We start from the raw sequence: 25,998 nt of genomic DNA, 5'->3' as shown, positions 1-25,998 counted from the left end.
ATATATATATATATATATATAGGGTAGGGTTCCAGCGTGAACAACCTCCTAAGAGTGAACTGCGTGAACAGATGTGCACCCTTGATTTCCTTTTTAGTTGTTAAGGGTAGGATTGTAATTATATAAAAAATTAGATTTAAATCATTATTTTAATAATTGAATTAAGTTACATCTTACCTAATTTAAATTCATTATCCACATTATGTTTATTTATTAATAAGATAATTATCAAAACAAACAACAAATCACCAGATTTCAATTTTAATTTTTATTTCAGATTTTATCACCAGAATTCAAATTTTGATTTTTAAGCTCCACGTAAGCTTTATATTTCAACGGTATACACATGTGTACTTGGATATAAATAGAACAGTACACATGTTTACTCAGCATCGTACATATGTGTACAGTAATTCACAGGTGTACATCAACATTCAATACAAAAAAAATTATGAGATATCACAAAAACAGACGATATACACATGTGTACATCACATTAAAAAGAGGGCAAAATCAGAATACACATGTGTACATCGCATTTTAACAAATAACTATTTTAATAATTGAACTAAATTACATCTTTCCTAATCCTTGATTTTTTTTTTTTTGTGAGAGATTTATGCAATCAATTTAAGAGGATAATTGATTACTTGATTTGTGAGAGATTTATGTAATCAATTTAAGATTGAAATTACACATATACCCTTTTTGTATTTAATTAAATGAAAAAAAATTAACCAAATAATTACTATCGTGCCACTCACTTTAATCTCAAGATCATAAAAATTAAGGGACCAGATCAGTTCACGCAGTTCACTCTTGGGATTTTGTTCACGTTTGAACCTAATCCTATATATATATATATATATATATATATATATATATATATATATATATATATATATATATATATATATATATATATATATATATATATATAGTGGAGGGTTCAAATGAGAAGAAATTTGTTGTAAGAAGAAAAAAGAAAAAGTTTCAACCAATAAGAATGCTTCATCTTACTTCATTTAATATTTGCATTTAATTTTAATATAAGGGTATATTTGTAAACTTATATAGATAATTAATTTCTAGTTTTTCTCTTTAATAGCTAACTCGTTGAAATTTGTAACTTGTTTTCAAAATATATATTTTTTCAAAAAATAAAAAAATAATAATTTAGAGTGTAGGACAAATTACTATGTGTGTAGGATAAATTACGAGTTGTGTAGGATGAATTTAAATATGTTTAGGATAAATATCGAAATATGTAGGATAAGTTTTTATGTGTGTAGGAAAAAAATTAGGTAGTGAATTATAGACTTTATAAGCAATTAATTACTTAAAGATAGCAATAAATGAGATGAAATAAAAACTACATAATATTTTACAATTATACCCTTTATTCTTTTTCTTCTCAACTAAATTCTCTTCTCAAATGAACATCCCCCTATATATATATGTATATATATATATATATATAGGGTTGGGCTATATAGAAAACCCTAAAAAATCAAAAAAGCGCCGAAGGGTTTTTTTTTAAAAAAAAAAACAAATTTCAGCAACTTTCAGCATTTTTTGTCTAACACATGTTAGTCACCGAAGTTTCTGGAACTTGTTTATTTTTTTAAAAAAAAAGTACTCGACGCTTTTTTGTTTTTTTTGGCCCAAAACTCTTAAAAACATGTATATTACATGTGTTATTTTTTTCAAAAAAAAAAGTCAGGAGCTTTGAGTTTCCAGAGTTTCCTAAAATTTTTAGGGTTTTTTGTCTAGCATTAGCCTCTATATATATATATATATATATATATATATATATATATATATATAGAGAGAGAGAGAGAGAGAGTAGGAGTTGGGTGGAAAGTCTATTTTTCCTAGAAAGTCTAGAAAGGAATAAGAATTGGACATGTGTCATTGAGGGATTTTAAGTAGAAGGGCTATCATGTAATTTCACATTTTAATTTTATTTTTGGAATGTATCTTCATTAACTAAAATTCCATGATTTTCGGAATTTTTATTATTTTAGAATTCAAATCTGGAAGTCAATGTGTTCATTAACTAAAATTCCATGTCACATTACATCGCATATTCCATTGTTCAGAAGATTACTGGAATTTATCAGCATGTTCTTGGTGCTGTGTTTTAATATTTTACAGGGCTAAAGTCAATTTTTTTTATAGATCCCACAATATAAAGATGGTAAAACACAGGGTATGAATCTGATTGCTGTTAAAACACAACTGTATGAATCTGCTTGCTGTTAAAACACAACTGTATGAATCTGTTTGCTGTTAAAACACAACTGTATGAATCTGAATGCTAAAACACAGCTGTATGAATCTGCTTGCTGTTAAAACACATCGGTATGAATCTGGATGTTAAAACACATCTGTATGAATCTGCTTGCTGTTAAAACACATCTGTATGAATCTGCTTGCTGTTAAAACACATCTGTATGAATATGTATGAATCTGGATGTTAAAACACATCTGTATGAATCTGCTTGCTGTTAAAACACAGCTGTATGAATCTGCTTGCTGTTAAAACACATCGGTATGATTCTGGATGTTAAAACACATCTATATGAATCTGCTTGCTGTTAAAACACATCTGTATGAATCTGCTTGCTGTTAAAACACATCTGTATGAATCTGTATGAATCTGGATGTTAAAACACATATGGATGAATCTGCTTGCTGTTAAAACACAACTGTATGAATCTGCTTGCTGTTAAAACACATCTGTATGAATCTGGATGTTAAAATACGTCTGTATGAATCTGCTTGCTGTTAAAACACATCTGTATGAATCTGCTTGCTGTTAAAACACATTTGTATGAATCTGAATGCTAAAACACAACTATGTGAATCTGCTTGCTGTTAAAACACATATGTATGAATCTGGATGCTAAACCACAACTGTATGAAGCTTGCTTGCTGCTAAAACACAATTGTATTAATTTGCTTGCTGTTAAAACACATCGTCAAGAAAACGGAGATGATAAGAACAATATTTGAATGGTGACGATGAACTCGGAGATGGTGGAGATGGAGAAGTGTTTTAATTTGATCCGGTGCTCTCCATCGTTTCTAAAGTTATCTTCTTCCATGATTGTAGTTATTTTTGGTAGGGATTGGGGTTTCCAAGATGGGTTTGGAGAGAGAGAGAGGGGGAAAATCGCTTGAATTTAGGAACTGGCGGTTATCTAATGAATTTAAAACACGGCCATTGACAAAATTGCCCCTACTCATTTAAAACAATCAATTAATTAAACTCAAATATTACAAGATTGCCATTGATTTAATCTCAACCCTTAAACACACCAATCAGATGGACCAGATCGCTTCCTAGACTTTCTAGGAAAAACACACTTTCCGTGCGAACCCTACTCTCTCTCTCTATATATATATATATATATATATTAATTTAAGGGGCGTTAATGGGGGGTTAAACCATTTTCTTGTTGTGAGGTGAAGTGAAAGAAGGTCAAGTAGGTGATGTGACGCCTACGTATAGTTAACGGGCGTGAAAATATACCCCATAACCTTAGTATCAAGTGCTAATAAGTGTGAACGAATTTTGAAATAAAAGACTTTATTAGTATGGCTTATATATAGAAATAATTTTAATTAACTTCATTCTCCATTCTAGAAAAAATGATTATGATAAACGGAATTTGCTTATATTATATCAATTGATTAAATGAAATTTTAAATAATTAATAATAAAGATGATTATAAATTCTAAAAAGACATTGTAAGATTATATATTTACAAAAAAAATAAAATAATAAGAGATAGAACACGATAAAGTGATATAAGAGAAGCGGAAAAAACATGAACTTATAGAATCGTGACACGCGACGTATATAATTATTTATTTGTTAGATATAGATTTTGTGGCCGGTTACTGTGCGGGGCACTAACTTGAAAATGATCACAACTTACATTTAATTTTGAAAAGGAGTGGAGATCATAGCGGATGTGAAGGCATGTGGTTTTTTATGGTATAAACATAGAAGTAATGCTAGTGTGTGTGATTGGGATTCATGGTGTAAATTAACTTTGATGTAATTTTGGTTTTGTGACGGCTCGCTCTCCTCCTTGGAGACGAGTAGTGCCAGTTTTTAGTGAAGTTCTCTTTAAAAAAAAAACATTTAATTTTGTAATCTTGTGGAATGCTCTCTTCTTTTTAACTAGTTTAGTAGTGTTCAACTAATTTATCTAGCGATGGATCACATGATTCTCAATACAATTTTAGCTTCATCATTGATAACAAATTGTATGATTAAGACGACTACATTTTCAGGTTTACTTTATTTAAGTGTTCTTTGTGTGAACGGACTTTGTTGAAATTTTAATCAAAATAAGAAATATATATTTAGTGTTGTTAAGTTGGTTGTTTCAATATCTATGAAACACTAAGGTGTATACAACATCCTAAAAACGAATGAGAGGAAAGGGATGGTGGTTAAAGCTAACTCTATCGTTGGTGACAATAAGAAAACACATGTGTAAACAGGTTTTTTAATTATACTTACAACCAGATGTAAGATCCCGCCGCGTTGCGGCCGGGGTTTACAAATTCAGCCGGCATGGGTTAGTTAATAATTAAGGGGCTGTTTATTTACCTTTTAATGAGGGTCTGAATGGTTCAGATCTCTTACTGGTTCAAAACTAATGATTCATACTGTTTGTTTCGTGAGTAAATGTCTGAATGTTTCAGACATTTTGCATCTGAATGGTTCAGACATTTGCATCTGAATGATTAATTATTATACTGAGTCTCAATGGTTAAGACCTCTAATCTGAATTGGTCAGACAGTTGTCTTTGAACGGTTAAGCATTATATTGTCCCTTAATAATTCAGACCTTTATACTGCTTAAACATTTAACAGTTCAGACCTCTTACTGATTCATCACTTAACCATTCAAAACTTACCAAACAGCCCCTAAACATTATACATGAGCTCCATGTTACGGCCGGTGTATTCGGTACCGGTTCCCACTTTTCTCGTTTTTCAGTACCGGTACTGAACGGGTACCGTGCTCATCCCTACCTAACAATGTTACCAATTAATAGTATATGAATAAATAAATACCATAGTACATGGTTTTATCATAAAGCAATGTCCAACTTTATAAGCTAAAAATACAAGTTTTAATGCCTAACAATGTTACCAATTAATAATATATAAATGGATGCATGCAACTTATTAATATAAACAAAACAGTTTCTAAATAGTGAGGGTCTAATAGAGAAAAAAAACATGTTGTACAAGTGATGAATGCATGAAATAAAGATAAAGCACATGTTACAACATTGTGAAGCTGACCCGCACGTTGCAGCGGGTAGATACTTGATTAGTATCGGTATACTCGTTATAGCAAAGGGAATGGAAACCCAAAGAATGTAGTCTTAACATGCCCAAAACATTTTCGGTTCGTTGTTTTTCAATGAAAAGCCATTTTACTTCTCACAACCTGGTTTCGAATTTTTTTAATCGAAACATTGATAAAAATAGATGCATCGCAACGATATACTCGAATTTTATAAAAGTATTGTATTTTTAAAGTTATAAAGATATTAAAAACGTCAATATAGTCTTAATAATTCTAAGCATCATATTTTACTTATGCTAAATTTATACTTTTTTTTATTATATGTCTAATTTGTATATTATGCTAAATTTATACTTGTTTATTATATATTTAACAATAGACAAACAAAAACCATGTAGAAACACTATTTAAAATTGTACAACATGAACCAGCACAAAACTCACCTAAAGCATAAAATACAACATGGTAATGCCTACATGTATTACAAATTGATAATATATAATATATATATATATATACACACACACTAGGTTAGAGTCTCGTGTATTACATAGATTTAAAAAAATATGTAATGTTATATACTTAATAATATAAAGAAATTATGTCTCTGAAAAACATGTGTATTACACGGATTGAAGAAAACCATTTATTATACATGTTAAGAAAAATATATAATGTCATCTGTTACTACATTTAGTCGTCATGATATGTCTATAAACAATGACGTACATTTATAAATTATGTTACGTTAATTTTATAACATTTTTTCCAACCAGTAGTTTTTATTATGTAATTGATAAATATTAATTCAATTAAAGAGTACTTCATTCTTTAAATATAACTAGGTTATAACCCCGTGTATTACACGGGTTGAATAAATATAACTTTATATATTATGGGGTAACTTTGTAGAATAGTAACCAAGTTTTAAAAATGTGCCAGTTAGGTCACTCAAGTTTCAAAAGTGTTCCAATCAGATCACTCAACATTCATTTTTCATTAAAATTAAGGGTTTTTTCATTTATTTCATAGGTAACCGTGGTGATGTGGATTTTTATTTCTTTTTCCCCTTTTATTTGATGCTAACTCGAGTGACGTGGATTGTAACTTGTTTTTTTAATTTTTAATGTAATTAAAGTGTTTTTATTTTTAATAAATATAATTTCATATATTAAAATAATCCGAGCCCAACATCTTATGCTCCATTTTTTTTCTTGACACATGGAAAAAAGGATGTGGCATGATTTGAATGTTAAGTTATCTAATTAGGATAAAAACGATACGAATCATTTAGTTAGAACACTTTTAAAACTTGGTTACTATTCCGTAACATTTTCCCTATTATAGATAATAAAAAAGTTACATCTTTAAAAACGTGTATTGCATGGGTTGAATAAACATGTGTATTACACGGGTTGATTAAATATAATATAATCGGTTAACACATATGGTCGTCAATATATGTTTTTGAAAAAAAAGAACTTTGATGTATTATAACATTTTACTTTGTTTTTTATTTATTTATTATTAGGTTAGAAACTTGTGTATTACACAAATTAACATTTTACTTTATTTTTTATTTATTTATTTATTAATAGGTTAGAAACTTAAGTATTACGCATGATTAAATCGATGAAATTTTAAATTAAATAGTGATTAATAAGCGGAAAAAGCAAAAGAAAACGTTAAAAGGAAAAAATGTTATTTTTTTTAATTTTCATTACCCGTCGGTTATTAGACAGTAAATAAAGATAAAGATTATAAACTTTTATATAAACAATTAAAACTATCTTTATCTTTATAAATAAATAAAAACATTGATATATAGTTTTTAATTTTATTAATTAATATATGGTTATCAGTTATCCTTATTCTTATCATCAAAATCTTTTAATTTTAATAATTAATATATGGTTATCACTTATCTTTATCTTTATCATCAAATCTCTTCTATAAATTTTAATTGAGACAACCTCATAAATCGACATGTGTCCCAAAAGTGGTTTCTTTTATTATATAGTACTGGCGGTAAGACCCGTGTGCAAACACGGGTCGTTTCTTAGAAAACCATGCATAACATATATTGACAGATAGTAAAAAAATAATTAGTGCAGACTTATAAAATTGATATACACTAATGATCAATAGCTTTATTCAACAACAATTCCATTATGTTGATAGCAAAACCACTGTTGTTTCTTAGAAAACCATGCATAACATATATTGACAGATAGTAAAAAAAATTACTGCAGACTTACAAAATTGATATAAATTAATGATCAATAGGTTTATTCAACAGCAATTCCATTATGTTGATAGGAAACTACTGTTGTCTATTAACTGTTAAAAACTTCTGTTGCTTTCTAACAGACTTTACTAAGAACTGTCATCGATTATCTCCAAGAGAGCTTGCCAAATGATTAAATAGATAGTAACTATCAGATGTTAGACGACCCAAGTTAAAAAGGTCAGTCAACAGAAATTACAAAGGTCAGTAAACAAATATTAAGAGAATAATGTTATTAACAACATGTGTTCTCAGGATAAGCTTAATGCAGAGCAAGTATCAGATGCTTTCAAAAAGTTGTATTGCTTTCCAACAAACATTTTCAAACAACAGTTCCTCCATTATACCCAACAGACGTTGCCAGGTTGACAGATGTTTAGTATCATCATAGATTTTGTAAAACTTCTTTGTAAACCACATTAGTAGTGGTTGTACAGACTCGTTTCTCTTTATCACAAAACAAAATTTTCAACCCCTTCCTACTTTTTACTCTAGATATAGCAATATAGAGCTGGCCATGACTAAACACTGGACGTGGAAGATATAAACCAACACGCTCCAATGATTGTCCTTGACTTTTATTTATTGTCATAGCAAAACACAGTGAAAGTGGGAATTGTCTTCGAGAAATCTTCACTGGTATTCTTTTATCTGAAGGTGTCATCTTCAGTCTTGAAATCAAAGTATGATGACCTATATTAGTCCCTGTGATAATTTTTGCTTCAATCACAACTTTTCCGAGCTTCGTGATTTGTAAACGTGTACTATTACACAATCCGTTTGCCTGATCAATGTTTCTGAGTAACATCACCGGAGCACCAAGTTTCAGTACTAATTTATGGTTAGGTAAACCAGATAAACAAATATTGTTTAACACATCAGGAGGAAACAATGCCATATTAAGCTCTGATTCTTCCTCCGATTGGCATAAACTATCTGAACTAAAATAAACCTTTTCTTCACCAGGCAGACTCTCTAACAACTCTTTATTTATTGAATCCACTACTTCATTAGTTGGAGCAAGAATCGCTCTTTGCTGGAAATACGTTAAATCCCACAAAAACTTATTAGGCTCTATCGAACATATTGAAATCTTTGCTTGTGAGTCATAGGTGCTTCATCCCAAATAATCAATGTTGCTCTTTTAATTAAATCACCTAACTCAGTATTAGGCTCTATCGAACATATTGAAATCTCATTAATGTTGATTGGAATTACAAACCTTGAATGAGCAGTTCTACCACCATCCAGCAAAAGTGAAGCAATTCCACTGGATGCAACATTCAATACAACTTCACCTTTTGATCGTAATGCAGTTGAGAATGTCTTCCAAAGAAACGTCTTTCCAGTTCCACCATAACCATATACAAAAAACACACCTCCATCACCTTTTTCAATCGCTTCCATAACAATTTTATATATCCTTTCCTGTTCGGCAGTTAAACACTTTACATAACGATCATGTTCCCTTTGAAGAGCTAGTCTGTCATACGATAATTCTCTCATTATCAATCGATTGTTCGACGATGAAACACAATTGTCCGAAACACTTGGCATATCATCAAAATTTCTCACTGTACTTCCATTGGTAAGTAGCAACTTTTCAATTTCAGATAGACAGATATTTTCAAGTTCTTCTTGTTGAAGATCCAAATCTAAAACAAATGTTGAAAAAAGTATTAGTTTTTTCCCAATAACAGAGCTATTGCATAATTTTAATTTAATTGGATATAACTTTAATAAAATAATAACATTACCTGCAATACCAGTTATCTTTCGTTGCTGATACAAAATGTCTTCACATAACAGGGCTTCGTTTCCGACCAAAAAACACCAGGACGAGATATCGAATTTGACAGCAACAACATTACAAAAAAGGTCCTCAAGAAATCTCCGGTTGACCATGTGCTAGCTTCTTTGACAGCATTATCATATTCTTTATCATCATCCAACAGCCCCCGTGCAAAACATGCATCTTTAAATGTTTGAAAAACCTGCCCATCAACTGTTTTTATATTTTCAAAATAGGTTGGTCCCTTAATATGATTCAGTAAAATCCTTAGGTAATAACAATCACCAAGTGATGGTGGGACATAATGTACCCTCCCAATTGATCCATACGGATGCTTTCTTCGATTCCATTTGCGATTTTTAGCATTCCATACATAATATCCCAGAAACTGAACATACCTCAATGTCATGGCAAATTCATCGACTTATTACAATTCATCCAATCTGTAAACATTGTCATTTTCACAGTTGGATCAGTAACAATGTCACACAAATTATCATGATCGTTATACACAATACTCTGACCATCTTCACAATGAAAAGGTAATACTTCAACAGCTGGATATCTATAATGTATATCATACATGAATATTCTCCAAGCAGCTTCACAAGCAGAGATATATCTACAATCAAGGTATGCTTTTATCTCATCTATAACTACAATCTGTTCTGTATTATTCTTGGTGCTATTGGCTTGAAAAACAGAAGCAGTGACTCTATCATGCCCCTTATTAATATATTTAAACAAATATTTGATAGAACCTGACTGGTTGCACCATTCAACGTTAACGTGGCACTGATACTTTCTGAGCAGGAGAGCATTATAAGGAACTAAAAATCTATTATCAAGTGTCACACCATTCTTTACTACCGTATTACTTGTTTGACGGCGAAGATAGACAGGATAACCTTCAGAATCAACACAAGTTTCATCTACATATTTTTTGGGAAACTTTTTAGAACATTTTTACTGAACCATACATGGACAAAGTGGGTTGTCTGTACCACATGGTCCATGAATCATAAATTGATTGACAAGCTCATATAATTCAGGATCTCTTTCTTTATCTGGTATCTCAGCAGAAATAACACGATCAATATCAGATGCATTTGGAAATTTGCTTTCAGCACCCAAGAACAAACATGTGTGAGCATGTGGGAGACCACGCTTCTGAAATTCCACTGTATACATAACTGAAATTTTTGAACAGTGGGCTGTTAAATAAATATAATTAGATGTTCAAAGTAAAAAATATAACTAAAGGGTACCTGCTTGTATATCACCAAAGAATTTATGTTTCTTGAAATCTTTTATAAGATGATCCAATTTACACTTGAATAATCTAGAGATAATATCCGGTCTGTCTTCAGCATTAAGAGCTTTATCGTGCAAACACCTGTAAATCTCAGGCCAGTTTGGATTACAAGTCACCGTTATGAATAAATCAGGATATCCAACAGACTTGCAAATTGCCATAGCATCCAAGTACTTTTGCATCATATATCTAGAACCACCAGTAAATGATGAAGGTAAAAGTATAGGTTTACCACAACTTGAGGCATTATTCTCTCCACTTTCAACAGTAGCATTCAAGTTCTTAAGATTTTGCACTCTAAGTTTAGGTTGTTGTGTCTTTATATAATTCAACCCGGCAGATTCTATCATCGTGTATCCATCAACCAAAATCTGCTGAAATAGTTTTTTCGCATTAACTAACAATGAAAACTGATTCTGTCTATCTTGAATTTTGTAACAAAAGAATTCTCTAATTGTAAGATTGGTTCTAAGTACCTCATCATCAATCACAATCCCTCTATGTTTAATACCAACTCTATAACCATCTTCCGCATATGGTAAAATAAGTGGATATTGCAAAGCAAGGTAAGAGGGATGAAGCTCATTAATTCTTTGAAGACCACCAGACTTCTTTCTAACAACAATGTCCCGTTTATCAAATGCTCCATCAAAATCACCATGTATTAACGCAACAATTTCTGATGCTGTTGGCAAATTGTGAACTCTTCCATCCTTATCTCTTGTTCCAATAATCTTCAAGCTTACATCTTAAAACTCATTTTCTTGAAAACAATCCCTTACCATTCTGAAGGATTGGACAAGAGGATTGCAAGAATCCAACATATATTTAAGACTCTCTATGGTTGTACTATCAAGCTGGTTGTTTCTTGTAGTTTTGCATTCTATCTGAGAACTGCCATAAATATAAAATGTTAAAATTTACATTCATTTCAAATGATAATGAATGTAAATACACTGAAAAGCAAAATATATATTCTTAAATGCGACAATTATCATAAAGAAATTACCTTACTACTTTTTGATGATTTACAACTTCGTTTTGTGAATCATATATGTAAAGCTGGGAGAATTTAGGTTCTTCCCCATCGTCCGGAAGTAGACTACCCATTCGATGATAATTCTGACCTTGTTGTCTAAATACATAAGGACCTTTACCTCTCTGATAACTTTTGTCAACCTTCCCACCAAGAGATGTGAAGGAAGACATCATGTTATATACTCGAATATTATCCATGAAACTGCGAGACTGTGAGGTACAACTTTTATATAAATGACGTAGTAATGGAGGAGGTGTAGGCGGTCGTGGTAGCTCAACATCTCCATTTGAACAACAAAGAGAATAGGATGTTTTGTTATGTTTTTTATTTCCCCTAAGCATTTCATCTTCCCATAATATTGCATCACATTTAGAACACACAAAGATGGCATCTCCATGATCAATATAATCTACAGACTTAGTAAATTTATAAGTCAACATAAGTTTTCTACATATTGAAAACTTAACAGGAATTTACATTCGTATCTTATACCTTTAGAAATTCCATGAATCTTCTTAACCACAGAATCTGGTAACATCTCATCACTCATTTGTAATTCAATTTGAGATATTCCACCTATATTAAAGCTTGTAAAATAAGATATATATAACAATTCATAAAACCTAAGATTAAAAAAATCTTTTGTTTCAGAAAATTTAAAACATACAATTTGTAATATCTGATAATGGAGTCCTCTCAACAAAATTGGATATTTGCTTAGTACTTCCAAAAGGAGTGTGATGGGCATTCCTTCTTTCGACATTGTTGGTTGAACCTTGTAAAATAGAACATATGTAAGGATTCCAAAAACATAACATATACATACATATTTCTTTTAAATTTTGTTTGCAAAACTATTATACATACCACTTGAAGTATTTGAAAATGGAATCCTTTCAACAGAATCAGATGTTGATGCAGGATGACAACCTCTGTTGTTTCTCTTTTGTTGAAGAACATACTTCCTTTTTTCTCTTTCTTCAGCACACATTTGACGTTGAATTGCTTGAAGGTCAACTTCATACTTACTTGAAATTGTGTTAGCTGTATCCATATTTTAAAATACTTGAATGAAAAAGATTGTTGACAACTCGAGAAAAGAACTTTGAAAGTATTGTGTAATTATTATTTGAAATTACCAAAAATATCTGCAGTAAGTATACCTTTTACTTGTGTAAATGAGTGAAACAAATTACTACTAATATTTGGAGTAGCATAAACAGGAAGATGATACACATTCCTTCTCTCAACATTGGTGGTTGAAACTTGTAAAATAGAACATATGTAAGGATTCCAAAAACATATACATATTTCTTTTAAATTTTGTTTGTAAAACTATAACACATACCACTTGAAGTATTTGAAAATGGAATCCTTTCAACATAATCAGATGTTGATGCAGGATGACAACATCTGTTGTTTCTCTTTTGTTGAAGAACATACTTCCTTTTTTCTCTTTCTTCACCACAACTTTGACGTTGACTTGCTTGAAGGTCAACTTCATACTTACTTGAAATTGTGTTATCTGTATCCATAATTTAAAATACTTGAATGAAGAAGATAGTTGACCACTCAAGGAAAGAACTTTGAACATATTGTGAAATTTTTTTGAAATTACCAAAAAATATCTGCAGTAAGTATACCTTTTACTTCTGAAGATGAGTGAAACAAATTACTGCTAATATTTGGAGTAGCATAAGCAGGAAAATGATACACATTCCTTCTCTTAACATTGGTTGTTGAAACTTGTAAAATACGAAACATGTGTAAGGATTCCTAAAAGATAACATATAAGTATATATTTCTTGTAAAATTTTCTTTACAAACCTACAAGACATACCACTTGGAGTGTTTAATAATGGAATCCATTTAACAGAATCGGATGTCGATGTACGATGAAAAGCACTCTTGTTTCGCTTTTGTTGCAGAACACGCTTCCTTTTTTTCCTTGCTTTAGCACAGACTTGACTTTGACTTGGTTGAAAGAACAGTTCATACTTACTTGAAATTCTATTATCTGTAGCCATAATTTCAAATATCTGAATGAAGAAGATTGTTGAGTACTCAAGAAAAAGACTTTCAAAATATTTTGAAAATGGTTTGAATTATTTGAAAATGATTTGACTTAGTTGAAAAAGAAAGCTATATTATTAGGGGGTAATGTTGGTGCATACGTCTGTCGACTTCGTCTTGTATCGAGTCTTGTACTAGAATTGTTAGATCAGGGCACATAGTTCAAAAAATTAGGGTTTATAGGTAATTTCGCATGAATGGTATGATAGATAATTTCGTACGAAATTACATAGTAATTTCGCACGAAATTAAATTTTGCTTGTAACTAATTTGTTTGAGGAATTTCATGCGAAATTAGAACTACTATAAATACCTTCAGTGCGAAATCATTTGTAACGAAATTAGATTCCGGTACCGAGGTGCTGCCGACGTGTCGATTGATCCGAAACCTGTTAAATCAATAAAACAAGACATTTAGAAGTGAATCAAGCTGTTTCCAAGTCAATTCATCTGTTTCCGCCTTTTGAATTGATCAAGAACTCTTCTAAACGACTCGTTTGGGTCACAAAATGATCCTACAAGTGGTATCAGAGCTCAGGAGGAAGAGTTCTTACCAAAACAGCCATAATTTCTGACTTCTACACCTTCTTTTTCAAAATTCGCAAGTTTTTACGGTCAAAATGGATTGAATTTCACATATTACACGCGAAACTGTGTTTTAATGAATCCTTGAAAGAATTGGACCTTAATTCGATATAAAACTGATAAAATTGGTAATTTCGTTTGAACAACAGATCGGACATGATGACGTCAGCGGTATTTCGCACGAAATCAGCAATTAATTCCCCTTGAAATTGCTATTTCGCTTGAAAGATATACTTAATTTCGCACGAAATTACTATATTTGGTTAATTTCGCACGAAATTACCTCAGAAGTGTAATTTCGCACGAAATCAGTTTGGTATTTCGTACGGAATCATATTTTTCACACGAAATCAGGGTATTTCGTTTGAAAGTGGTATTTCGTGTGAAAAGTAATTTTGTTTGGTCCATTATTTCGTTCCAGAGCTTGATTTCGCGTGAACAGTTATTTCGCATCAGTGTGTGATTTCGTTTGAATTCTTATTTCGTGTAAACATCCAGTGTTGTTTGAACTTTGTTGATTTTGTGATACAGATTACTGAATCATGGAAGAGGAATTTTATAATGCGTTTGCGACACCAGTTGCACCAGTTACAGCTGGCGAAACATTGTACAATGAGAATGAGGCAGGAACTTACAAGAAACCGCCAAAGCTTATGTACATTGAAGATTTTAAAGGGTAGCAGAATCGGTCTGAGAACTGGGTGCAAGCTTATAAGTTTGACGCATGGTGTTCATTAGAGAAAGATTACGAGAAACTGAAAAATGAACGTGGGCTTGAAAAAGGTTTTTGTGACTTTTCAGAGAATGATAAATTGAAATATACAAGTGAAAAAATGATGATTAGTATTCTTCAACAAGCGATTAAAGAAGATATCTTTGTTTTGCTTCAACATGAGGGTACCGCTAGATCGATTTGGACAGCATTGATTCGAAAGTTTAAAGGAAGTGCAGATATGATCAAGAACAAAAAAGACTTTACTTAAGAAATCATTTGACATGTTTGTAGCTTTTGATCATGAAACCACAAAAATGACCATTGATAGATATTGTCATCTGGTTTTGGAAATGGGAAGATTGGACATAAAGAAAGACGACGATGAATGGGTTGATAAACTTGCTGATGCATTACCACAGCAGAAATGGGGAACTTATTTGCTGATCCTTAAACACATGAGAAAATCTGAAAATATGAATCTGGCACAGTTTATTCAGAAGATTGAAGAGCACAAGTTGGATATCCAGAAAACGGCAATCATGAATAATCCAAATGCTCAACAAGATGTCAGTTTATACTACAGAGGAAACAAATTTGAAGTTAGTCCCAGCCCAAAGATCCAAACTGGTTTCAGTGCTTATAGTTCTTCTGGAATGAAAAGTAGTACTGTGACTCAGAGTGGTGGACATTCTTCTTCATATTCAAGCTTTGATCCGAATCATACAACACCAAGTCCTCAACAACATAATTCTACAAATCTGCAGTGCAATGTTACTTTGAACATTCAAAATGGTCAAAATTTATCTCCAGAAATAGCTAAGCAACACATGGCATCACTCATTGCTATGTTGGAATCATATGAAAGTTTGATTACTAGCAAAATTGGAAATCCAATGCTTACCAAAGAAGATTATGACCAAATTGATGCAGAGGAACTTGAGTTGATGGATGTCAAATGGTGTTTAGCCAGTGCTGTTAGAAGAGTAGAAAAATTTCAACAAATCACTGGTAGAGATGATTTCAGTGAATTGGCTAAATCTCCAATAGGATTTGACAAATCAAAGGTTACTTGTTTCTGGTGCAAAGGAAATGGACACTTTAAACGAGAGTGTAAGAACCAAGAAGCAACAGGGAGACCAGAAAAGAATGATTATTATCAGAAATCCATTTTTCATCAGATTGAGCAACAACCATTATCATCTCGTACAATTGACGATGGAAAGAAGAAAGCTTTTCTTATTCATCAAGATGATGAAAAAGTAGCAGAGGGATTTAGTTGGGACAAATATATCCCACCTGGTTCAGGCTTTGTTGCCAGGATTCGGGAAGAAAAAGAAGTCAAATCTAGTTCGAAGAGAATACCGATTTTTCCAGATTTAGGAAGTGATATTGATACTGATGATGAAGAAGATTATCTTAATAAAGCTAGAAAATGCTTAGATCCTGACAGTTTTAATTTGTTTTTTGCAGATAAAGTTGAAATGCTGAATGAGAAGAAGATTGCCAGATTAAAGAGAGAGCTGGAAGCAATAAGAATAACTGATGAAAAGACAAAGATGGAAGCTGAAAAAACAAATGGTGAACCAGTGACTGAGAAAGTGATAGAAAAAATTGTTGAAGTAGAGAAAGTAGTAGAGAAAATTGTCGAGATTGAAAAAATAGTCAAGGTAGAAAAAATTGTTGAAGTTGAAAAGATTGTCAAGGTTGAAAAGATAGTTGAGGTCATTAAACCTTGTCAGAAATGTTTAGAGTCTTGTGAACATTGTGAAGAGAAAGACAAGAAGATTCGTGAACTGGAAGAGCTAAAAGAGAATTTGTTGTCTGATGTGAAGTATGTGAAAGAGTCATATGATGTACTGAACAGAACAGTTGATGGTTTGAACAAAACAAATCGAGAAGTAGATGCTACTATGACAATGATGAGCTCAACATTAATGACAAAACAGAAGGTCATCAATGAGTATATTGAAGACTGTGCAAAGCTAAAGCAGGATTTGGAACTTGAAAAGATTGAGAGTGAAAGAATCAAACGATTGTTGTTGAGTTATACAACATGTGATTATTTGATTGATCGAGTTTATACTACTGTTGCAGGTCTTGAAGCTTTTCGAGATAAAAAGACGGAAGAGGATACTGGTAAGAAACAAAGTGTCAAGTATAACAAGTGTCCGCCCCCGATTTACGAAAGTTATTCTCCCAGAAAGCCAAATGAAGAAAGTTTAAATAAGGCTCTCAACATCAAGTTAAAGTCTAAAACCATTGATGAGTTACTAGATAACATTGATGTCACATTCGCAGCGTCTGACACTGATCATGAGTCTGAGTTGTTAAAGAAAGTAGTCGATCAGGTGTTGGATATGGATGAAGAGTCAAAGTCGGAGTCTAAATATGAAAGTTCGAGTTCATCAGAAAAGAGTCTGAGTTCACCGGTCAAAGGAGTTTACAATAAAGAATTCCTATTATCAAAGAATAATTTGAATGATGAATCAATCAAAGTGGCATATACTTTGAATAATTCAGACAAATTATACTCTGATGAGGAATTCCCAATAAGAGGTGCTAAAACTGAAATGATAAACAAAGTTTTCAAACTAACAGAAATTAATATTTCTGCAATAAAAGGTGTAAATCTTGTTGAGAAACCTAAACCTTACACCTCAAGATTTCAACAAAGGTTAAACAAGAAAAAGGGTTATAATTCTGGTTCAGGTTATCGAAAGAAACCAAACCATAACGGTAATTTCAAAAAGATGGGATTGGGTTTCATTTCCCTAGAAAAATCATAAAAATGAGAAAAATTATAAACCAAAAACTAAATTTGTTTCAGGAACAAGTTCAGAAGAAGAAGAGAAGAAACAGTATTGGAAACAGTCAAACCAAGAGTTTCTTGCTGAAAGGAAGAAGAAGTTTGTTTCAAGAGTTGATAGAAGAACATGTTTCAAATGTCAAGAAGTTGGGCATATAGCTTGGAATTGTCCAAAGTCCAATAACACAAAACAGGGAGTTACTTTTAACTCAAAATTGAACGAAAAACATGTTGATGAAAAGAAACAACCAACTGAGAAATCTAAGGTGTCTGAAAATTTGACTTTCGAAAATAGTGATGTTTCAAAACATTTTTACAAAAGAAAAGTCGACTTAAACAAACAAAAATGGGTTATAAAAAGATCAGATGAAAGTTCTAGCGATGAATCTGATTCCATAAAATCAGGGGAGCTATCTGTTGAGGAAAAGGTTGAGAATTCCGTTCCAGAGATGAACGATGAAAATTTTCCACCATTGCGAGCAGAAAATCTTAAATCAAAAGGTAGGTTTGAGATTTCAGATCAATTCTTCACTGGTAAAGGAGAATTTGATGCTGAAAAGGCTTTTAATGGAAATGTTAAACATATCTTTGGGAAGATGATTGATGGGAAGGTTAAAGGCGCAAAAGAATTTTATGAATCAAAAAGATGGTGGGATAGATGTGTGCCTAAATCACCCAAGGCTGGTCAGGCTTGGGTGACAGCATTTAAAATTTAAAATCCTGACTTGCCGGAACTCCCAGGTTGGTAATTGGGGAGTAGGAATCAGCACATTTCTTGAGAAATTCACATATTGATAACTGTGATATTTCGATCTTCAAGTGGTTAATCAGGGGCATTAAATTTTACTTGATTTTTTACAAGCGGTAATTGTTGATGGAATCTAAAATTGGTAAATTTTTCAAGTGGTTAAGATTTGAACAATGTGATGAAATGATCCCCAGCCTACAAGTTGTAAAATCAACAAAAATTATTTTCGGAAAAACCATTTTGATTAAAACAAACTTAAGTGTTTTGAAATCATAATGGGAAAATAGTTTGTTGTAAGGGGGAGTTCTGATTGTTTATGCCAAGTGGATGGCGAATTGAAGCATTTCACGACAGTTGTCACGTTACTTGTATAGTTTGTTTTCAAATTTTTCTTTAAGATGGTTTTGAATTTTAGGGGGAGTAAGAAATTTCAGAAAAATCCAAAAATATTAGTAAATTTGAAAAAGCCAAAAACATGATAAAATCAAAAATTGAGTTTTGTTGAAAAAAGAGGAAATGATAGTACATCAGTGGACTGTCACAACACGCTAAAGAATTGGAAAGTTAAAATGTGATAAACGGTCTCACGGAGGATGTGTCAGTAGGTTTTTGCACATTCAGTAGATTGTTTTCGAGATATAAACCTAAAAATCATAAACTTGCTTATCTCGTGGGGAACATCTCTTGGATATATGGGTAACCCACAAAATCTTGTTTGAAAGACCCCTCTTTCTGAGATACTAGGTCTTTATACTTAGTGATATCTGGGGTATTATCCCGGGACTTCTGATTTTGAAAAAGCAATGGCCTAGTCCCCGTATAATACTTTTCGCTTGCTTGAAATAAAAGCATCACCCTCAGCATAAAAAATGATGAAACATTGCAAAATGCTAATCATGTGCTGTTGAAGAAAAGATTCTCTAAAGGGAACACACCTAAAGTCGAACCATCATCTCTCTGATTTTGCGGAAGCAATAGCCTGAGCTCTCATGGTTTCGCATTTAACCCTTTAATAGATATCATCTAGGTATACTCACCTGTAAGACTGAATATTGGGATCTGGATACGGGAGTATATTCAAGTGGTGGGACACGCGAATAAGTTTAAGTGCTTAAAACACTAATCTCGTATATCGGAACAGTTAAACTTTGTGTGGAAATTTAAATGGACCAGTATACTGACAATCTAAGTGAATCGTTTAGAACTTAAAATGTTAAAAAAGCTTAACGGTGTTGGTGATTTGTCTCATAAACTGATATGATCCTCTTACACAAACTCACAAAATAGCGTCTGTAAATATTTCTTTACTGCATTTCATCAAAAGCAAAATCCAAAAAGAGTTTAGTGTGTTTTAGCATAAAGTTTGAAAAATTACAAAAAGATTTTCGACAACTGATAATAAAAAGCTGATCTTCAAAATTCCAAGTGCTAAACATGATGAACAGGTTTGGGTGAAATTCGTTTGAAAAAATAACATACAAACAAGTGGTCATCAGAATTTAAAATTGTTAAATCACTATGAGTGTGTGTCTTCAAGTGGTAAGCAAAGTTTAAATTTATCAAATGTTAAAATTTGTGAAATTTATGTTTGAGGTAGAGATTGTGCAGGAATGAAGCTTGGAAAAAGCCAGGTTCTAATACCTGAGATTTTTCCGCAAAACCAGATTACAATCTCAGCACAACTCAAGGGGGAGTTTGTAGATGCAAAAGCCAGATTCTGATCCTAAAAGTTCGCAAACTGTTGATGCTGATGGACTTAAGGAATCAAGAGATCTGATCAAGAGAAGTTAGAGAATATAGAGCTAGGAATTTGATCCAGGAAAATACAAGAATGTGTTAGATCAACATCTAAGGGGGAGCTTAGTTGATGAAGAGAAGACAGAGACAGAGGATGCTTACACTGTCAGATTTTTTGAAAAGAGCCCGAAGACTGATCAAGGCTGAAATCTGTGGAGACTCGACACTATAGACTCGTCAACATCCGAGGGGGAGTCTGTTGGTGCATACATTTGTTGACTTCGTCTTGTATTGAGTCTTGTACTAGAATTGTTAGATCAGGGCACGTAGTTCAAGAAATTAGGGGTTATAGGTAATTTCGCATGAATGGTATGATAGATAATTTCGTAAGAAATTACATAATAATTTCGCACGAAATTAAATTTCACTTGTAACTAATTTCGTTTGAGGAGTTTCATGCAAAATTAGAACTACTATAAATACCTTCAGTGCGAAATCATTTGTAACGAAATTAGATTCCGGTACCGAGGTGCTGCCGACGTGTCGATTGATCTGAAACCTGTTAAATCAATAAAACAAGACATTTAGAAGTGAATCAAGCTGTTTCCAAGTCAATTCATCTGTTTCCGCCTTTTGAATTGATCAAGAACTCTTCTGAACGACTCGTTTGGGTCACAAAACGATCCTACAGGTAAAATGTAAGTTCCTTATCTCAATGGCGGTAAAATGTAATTTATTACTCCAATGGCGGTTTACCTTTTTACATAGAGGCAGATAGAAACATACTTTACCTTTTTAACGACTCTCCAAATCCCCTTTACAAAATTGTTTGTCTGATCTCATAAAAAGTGCTTCAAGTTTTAATCACCGAGTTCCATTTGAAATATTGAATCACTCCACTTGAATTCTTCTTACTTTTGACATCATCAACAACTTCGATCAAGGTATAATAATATTTATTAAAATTTGTATATACATTAGTTTCATATGCACATGATTAACAACTGTTATGAACACTGTTCTCAATGTATTGCATGTTTTAGATAATATATCAATTTAATTTTACAAGCTTTTTTATTTTTATAATGTTTCTGATTTGAAGTTTTGTTCGATATGGTGTTACATTTGGATTCTTGAAAGCAATCGATAAGGTATATTTTGTTGTTTTTCTTACTTAATATTAAAGAATATAATTAAATGACAAATCTTTTATTTATTGACTTGCATTCAAAAAAAGTTACTGACAGTGGTACTCGATTCTACAGTTTTTAGAAGAATCTTTATTTATTGTTATACTCTAGATAAATCAATAAATATTAAATGTGTTATCTGAAAGACATAGATATGTTAAACATTGTTGGTTCACATTTGTTATCATAGTCTTTATAAATAATGAAGTATCTGATAAAATACATTGTCTCATTTTTTCTTTGATTTTTAACCGGAAACATAATATCTTGGAAGATGTCTTTTTATAAATATTTGGATTCTCTTAATTCCAAAATCTTGGTAAGATTTTCTACAGTTTTATTGTTAACAATTAATTCACATATAACATTTGCCAATACTTAAATACTTGAACTCAACAGATAATACCACAAAACTTTGCAAACAATCATTTACTCAAAGAAGTTCCTAGTAACATTGGCGTTATAGATTGTGTAAACGGTACGAGATGGGATTACCGATTTTCAAAACACAATGGAACTTTTGCTCTAAAAGAAGGATGGTCCTCAGTTGTCTCTGACCTTTCATTGAAAGAAGGATATCTATTGGTATTTAAAAAAAAACTGCACCATATACATATCTGCTGACACCTTTTGAAAAAGTTCATCATTATCCAACAAAACTCCCAATGATTTCCATGTTCACATCAATATCGTTTGAGAGGAAGTTTGGATGTATGGATTCATTCTCCCACAGTTTTACTGATGTTTGTAAAGACGTGTTGGTAAGTTTTAGTATTTTAATCCAATACTTAAATGTTACTATAGTAATTAGTGATATAGTTGTTAATTTTACTGTACCTTTGTTGATTTCATAATTTTATATGTTTTTGTTCAGCTAATACCCAAAGAGTTAGTCAACGTCAGTATTAAAGTTGGTAAACTTAAAGAGACATTTAAGATCTATGTGAATTAGTGGGACTCTTTTGATGTACTACTTCAACGTGATCCTCTTCGGAATTGTTACTTTATAACCGATGGATGGGAAAAGGTTGTACACTACATGGGTATGCAAACAGGAATTGTACTTGTTTTAAGATACGTAGCAGATTACATCTTTCTGCTTACTGCCTTTGATTTGAATGGATGTGAGATTGTTGCACCAAAATCCAATGACAGTCAGATAGACGATACTTCCTCACCCAATTTGGAAGTTCCTCAAATTACCGAGGATCTGCATCACCGGTCGGATGTTGAAGAATCCAATGACACGGATTCTGATAGTGATTATGTTGTATCGAATGAATCATCCGATGATATCGACGACGCAGATTTTGATGCCGCTGTCTCAGATTATGAAGCTGATACCGATGGATACCCCTTACAAATCGTATGGTACTGCAGCAAACATTTTGTAAGTTTATTCTGTTAATATATTATTCCTCATTCTTTGGATGTTAAATGTTTGTTACAATTAAGCTGTAATTTTTGTTACTTTACTTAAATACATTATGTATTTCTTATTAATTATTGGTATTTTATATTTATTTTTAAGCGTCTGAATGTGAAAGTAGCTTCTTTATCAAGGATTCCTAGAACATTGAAGATGACAGTTGAAAATCTGAATGGAGTTGACACTGTAATTGACTTTTGACGAGAGAAGCATGGCAAGGGATTTAGATACGCGGCTTGTCAATTCACCAAGAAGTTCACTAAGCCCAATGGTATCTACATAAATATGAGATGCAAATTTGTCTACTCTGAAGAAAAAGCCAAGCTGATCTTAAAGAAAGTCTACAGATAGTTGTGGTAGTTGGTATTATCTCATTTGAGATAAATTATGGGATGGTGATGTATCAAACTTCCATATTTTAAAAACTTACGACTTACGAATATTTAAATTATAATCATGTATGCTTATCTTATTATTTATATTAACTTAAACCTTTGTTGTACATTCTCCATATATTTTAATTGGCTCTTCATGATACATTAAAACTTGAATTATATTCTGTAAATTTATACACTCAACCTCTATTTAGATAAAGTCTGACAAACCAAAAGCTCTGTCAAACAGAAAATCAGTTCAAGCAAAGTCTGTTGTTCCAAACAACATCTGCTGATAAACACAAAGACTGTTATAGCAAATAACCTCTGCTGATAAACACAACCTCTGCTAATAAACACAAAGACTTATAGCAATAACCTCTGCTGATAAAACAACCTCTGCTGCTGAATATGAATACAAAAGCATCATAAAGCTAACATCTGCTGTTGAAACAAAGGTCTACAAAACATAACATCTGCTGATCATTCCATAGTATAAATTGCTAACATCTGCTGTGACTTAACGGTTATACAGTTCAACAGAGGATTTCAAACATCTGTTTACACACGCCTCATGATGAACATCTGCTGATAAACACCGAGACGGTTCAAGCAAAGGTCTGCCAAAGAGAACCTCTGCTATGGACTAACAGATGATGCAGTTCAACAAAGAATGTTTAACAGCAGTGCTTTAACAGACCACGATCAACAGATGATAATATAATAACAATAATATTCAAACTGTAGCAATTACATTTTTATAAATCTAACAACCATCATCGAAGCTGTAACAAAATCTAAACACCGATACACTAAACACTGTTACATAAGAAAAACTAATACATAAATACTGATGTTGAATCCGCTGTAGATACTGAACCACTGCTGTTACTGAGCAGTGGTTTTCCTTTGGTTGATCAGCCCTTAGGTACATAAGTGCCTGTCTTTAACAGCTTTGTCTTCAACAGTGTCCGTCTATTCAATAGAGAGAAATCATTACATTACATCCCTGTTCAAAAACATAATCAATATATTTAGGGAAAATGGGATTGAAAGAGATCGAGACAGCTTGAAGCATAAGCTGGACTTGCTGTCATTCCACCAGTTGAGTATTTAATCCCAATATATACCAACTGAAAATCAATCTACTCGTAATCACATGGTACACCAATGTAAGCATCTGAATAAACAATAAACAATAACAAATCAAAGACAAAATCAAAAGCTACAAACATATCAAACAAATTTCATAGAATCATTTTATAACCTTGATCACATTCGGAAGCTTGGCCAACAAACTCAAGACTTCAACACCAAATAACAAATCCAGCAAGATCTACCTAAAGAACATTTAGCATCCAAACTTTTAGTTCATGATAAAAAGAAAAAAATCAAAAAATATATATTTTTAAACTACCATTCGTCTGCATAATATTCAAATCGATATTAACCACGATGAATAAACATACATCACCAGGTTTTCTAATTTGCATTGGGATTTCTCCTTTTACAAACATATCAAAATCAATCCACTCGTAATCACATGGTACACCAATGCAAGCATCTGAATAAACAATAACAAATCAAAGACAAAATCAAAAACTACAAACATATCAAACAAATTTCATAGAATCGTGATTTATTTTAAACACAAACAGACATTACCTCTTCATCAATAAAGTTGAGATCCATTTTATAACCTTGATCACATTCGGAAGCTCGGCCAACGAACTCAAGACTTCAACACCAAATAACAAATCCAGCAAGATCTACCTGAAGAACATTTAGCATCCAAGCTTTCAGTTAATGATAAAAAGAAAAAAAATCAAAAAATATCTATTTTTAAACTACCGTTCGTCTGCATAATATTCAAATCGATATTAACCATGATGAATAAACAGACATCACCAGGTTTTCTAATTTGCATTGGGATTTCTCCTTTTACAAACATATCAAAATCAATCTACTCGTAATCACATGGTACACCAATGCAAGCATCTGAATAAACAATAACAAATCAAAGACAAAATCAAAAGCTACAAACATATAAATCAAATTTCATAGAATCATGATTTATTTTAAACACAAAAAGACATTACCTCTTCATCAATAAAGTTGAGATTCATTTTATAACCTTGATCACATTCGGAAGCTCGGCCAACGAACTCAAGACTTCAACACCAAATAACAAATCCAGCAAGATCTACCTGAAGAACATTTAGCATACAAACCTTCAGTTTGTGATAAAAAGAAAAAATCAAAAAATATCTATTTTTAAACTACCATTCAAATCGATGTTAAATGCAATGCCTATGTCGTCTTCATCCTCTTCTCTGTATCTACAGTTTTAGAGATAGAGAGTTGAGAGAGAGTAGACAGAGAGATTGAAATGAGTTTTTGAAATTATGATCGAGTTTGGATTTGGGTTTGAATTTATATTTGAGAGAAAGCAGAATTGAAGCTCTCAAGACATTAAATGCAAATTACATATCCCTATGAAGTTTTAAATTTCAAATTACCCTCCCAATTTTAATGAGACATCAGTTGTTTGAAATTTCAACGAAC

The 25,998-nt window shown here is 32.0% G+C and overlaps 2 protein-coding genes across 2 annotated transcripts; both read right to left on the bottom strand.

The window, feature by feature from the left end:
• Positions 1–7,968: 7,968 nt before the first annotated feature.
• Positions 7,969–9,772, bottom strand: LOC110900753. The gene is made up of 4 exons (XM_035982180.1): positions 9,733–9,772; positions 9,465–9,635; positions 8,853–9,285; positions 7,969–8,745 (listed from the first exon to the last, which is right to left on the bottom strand). Exons 1-4 carry the CDS (start codon positions 9,770–9,772, stop codon positions 8,016–8,018), a joined length of 1,374 nt encoding a protein of 457 aa, XP_035838073.1. The 3' UTR covers positions 7,969–8,015.
• Positions 9,773–9,827: 55 nt separating this feature from the next.
• On the bottom strand, positions 9,828–13,311 carry LOC110900754. The gene is made up of 10 exons (XM_035982179.1): positions 13,125–13,311; positions 12,940–13,041; positions 12,644–12,820; positions 12,444–12,551; positions 12,269–12,352; positions 11,747–12,185; positions 11,520–11,631; positions 10,691–11,471; positions 10,427–10,636; positions 9,828–10,354 (listed from the first exon to the last, which is right to left on the bottom strand). The coding sequence occupies exons 1-10, from the start codon at positions 13,309–13,311 to the stop codon at positions 9,828–9,830; spliced, it is 2,727 nt and encodes a 908-aa protein (XP_035838072.1).
• Positions 13,312–25,998: the final 12,687 nt, after the last annotated feature.

Source organism: Helianthus annuus, chromosome 13 (genome assembly GCF_002127325.2).
Source record: "Helianthus annuus cultivar XRQ/B chromosome 13, HanXRQr2.0-SUNRISE, whole genome shotgun sequence".
Lineage (NCBI taxonomy): Eukaryota > Viridiplantae > Streptophyta > Magnoliopsida > Asterales > Asteraceae > Helianthus > Helianthus annuus.
This window is presented reverse-complemented; position numbering and strand designations above follow the sequence as displayed.

Coding starts and splice junctions, on each gene's coding strand:
- LOC110900754 (XM_035982179.1), bottom strand. CDS start 13,311: ATGGATACAGATAACACAATTTCAAGTAAGTATGAAGTTGACCTTCAA. Junction 12,552..12,643: donor ATTTTCAAATACTTCAAGTG/GTATGTATAATA, acceptor CTATTTTACAAG/GTTCAACCAACAATGTCGAA. Junction 10,355..10,426: donor TATGATTCATGGACCATGTG/GTACAGACAACC, acceptor AAAAATATGTAG/ATGAAACTTGTGTTGATTCT.
- LOC110900753 (XM_035982180.1), bottom strand. CDS start 9,772: ATGGAATCGAAGAAAGCATCCGTATGGATCAATTGGGAGG. Junction 9,636..9,732: donor CGTATGGATCAATTGGGAGG/GTACATTATGTC, acceptor ATATAAAAACAG/TTGATGGGCAGGTTTTTCAA. Junction 8,746..8,852: donor GGTAGAACTGCTCATTCAAG/GTTTGTAATTCC, acceptor TTTGGGATGAAG/CACCTATGACTCACAAGCAA.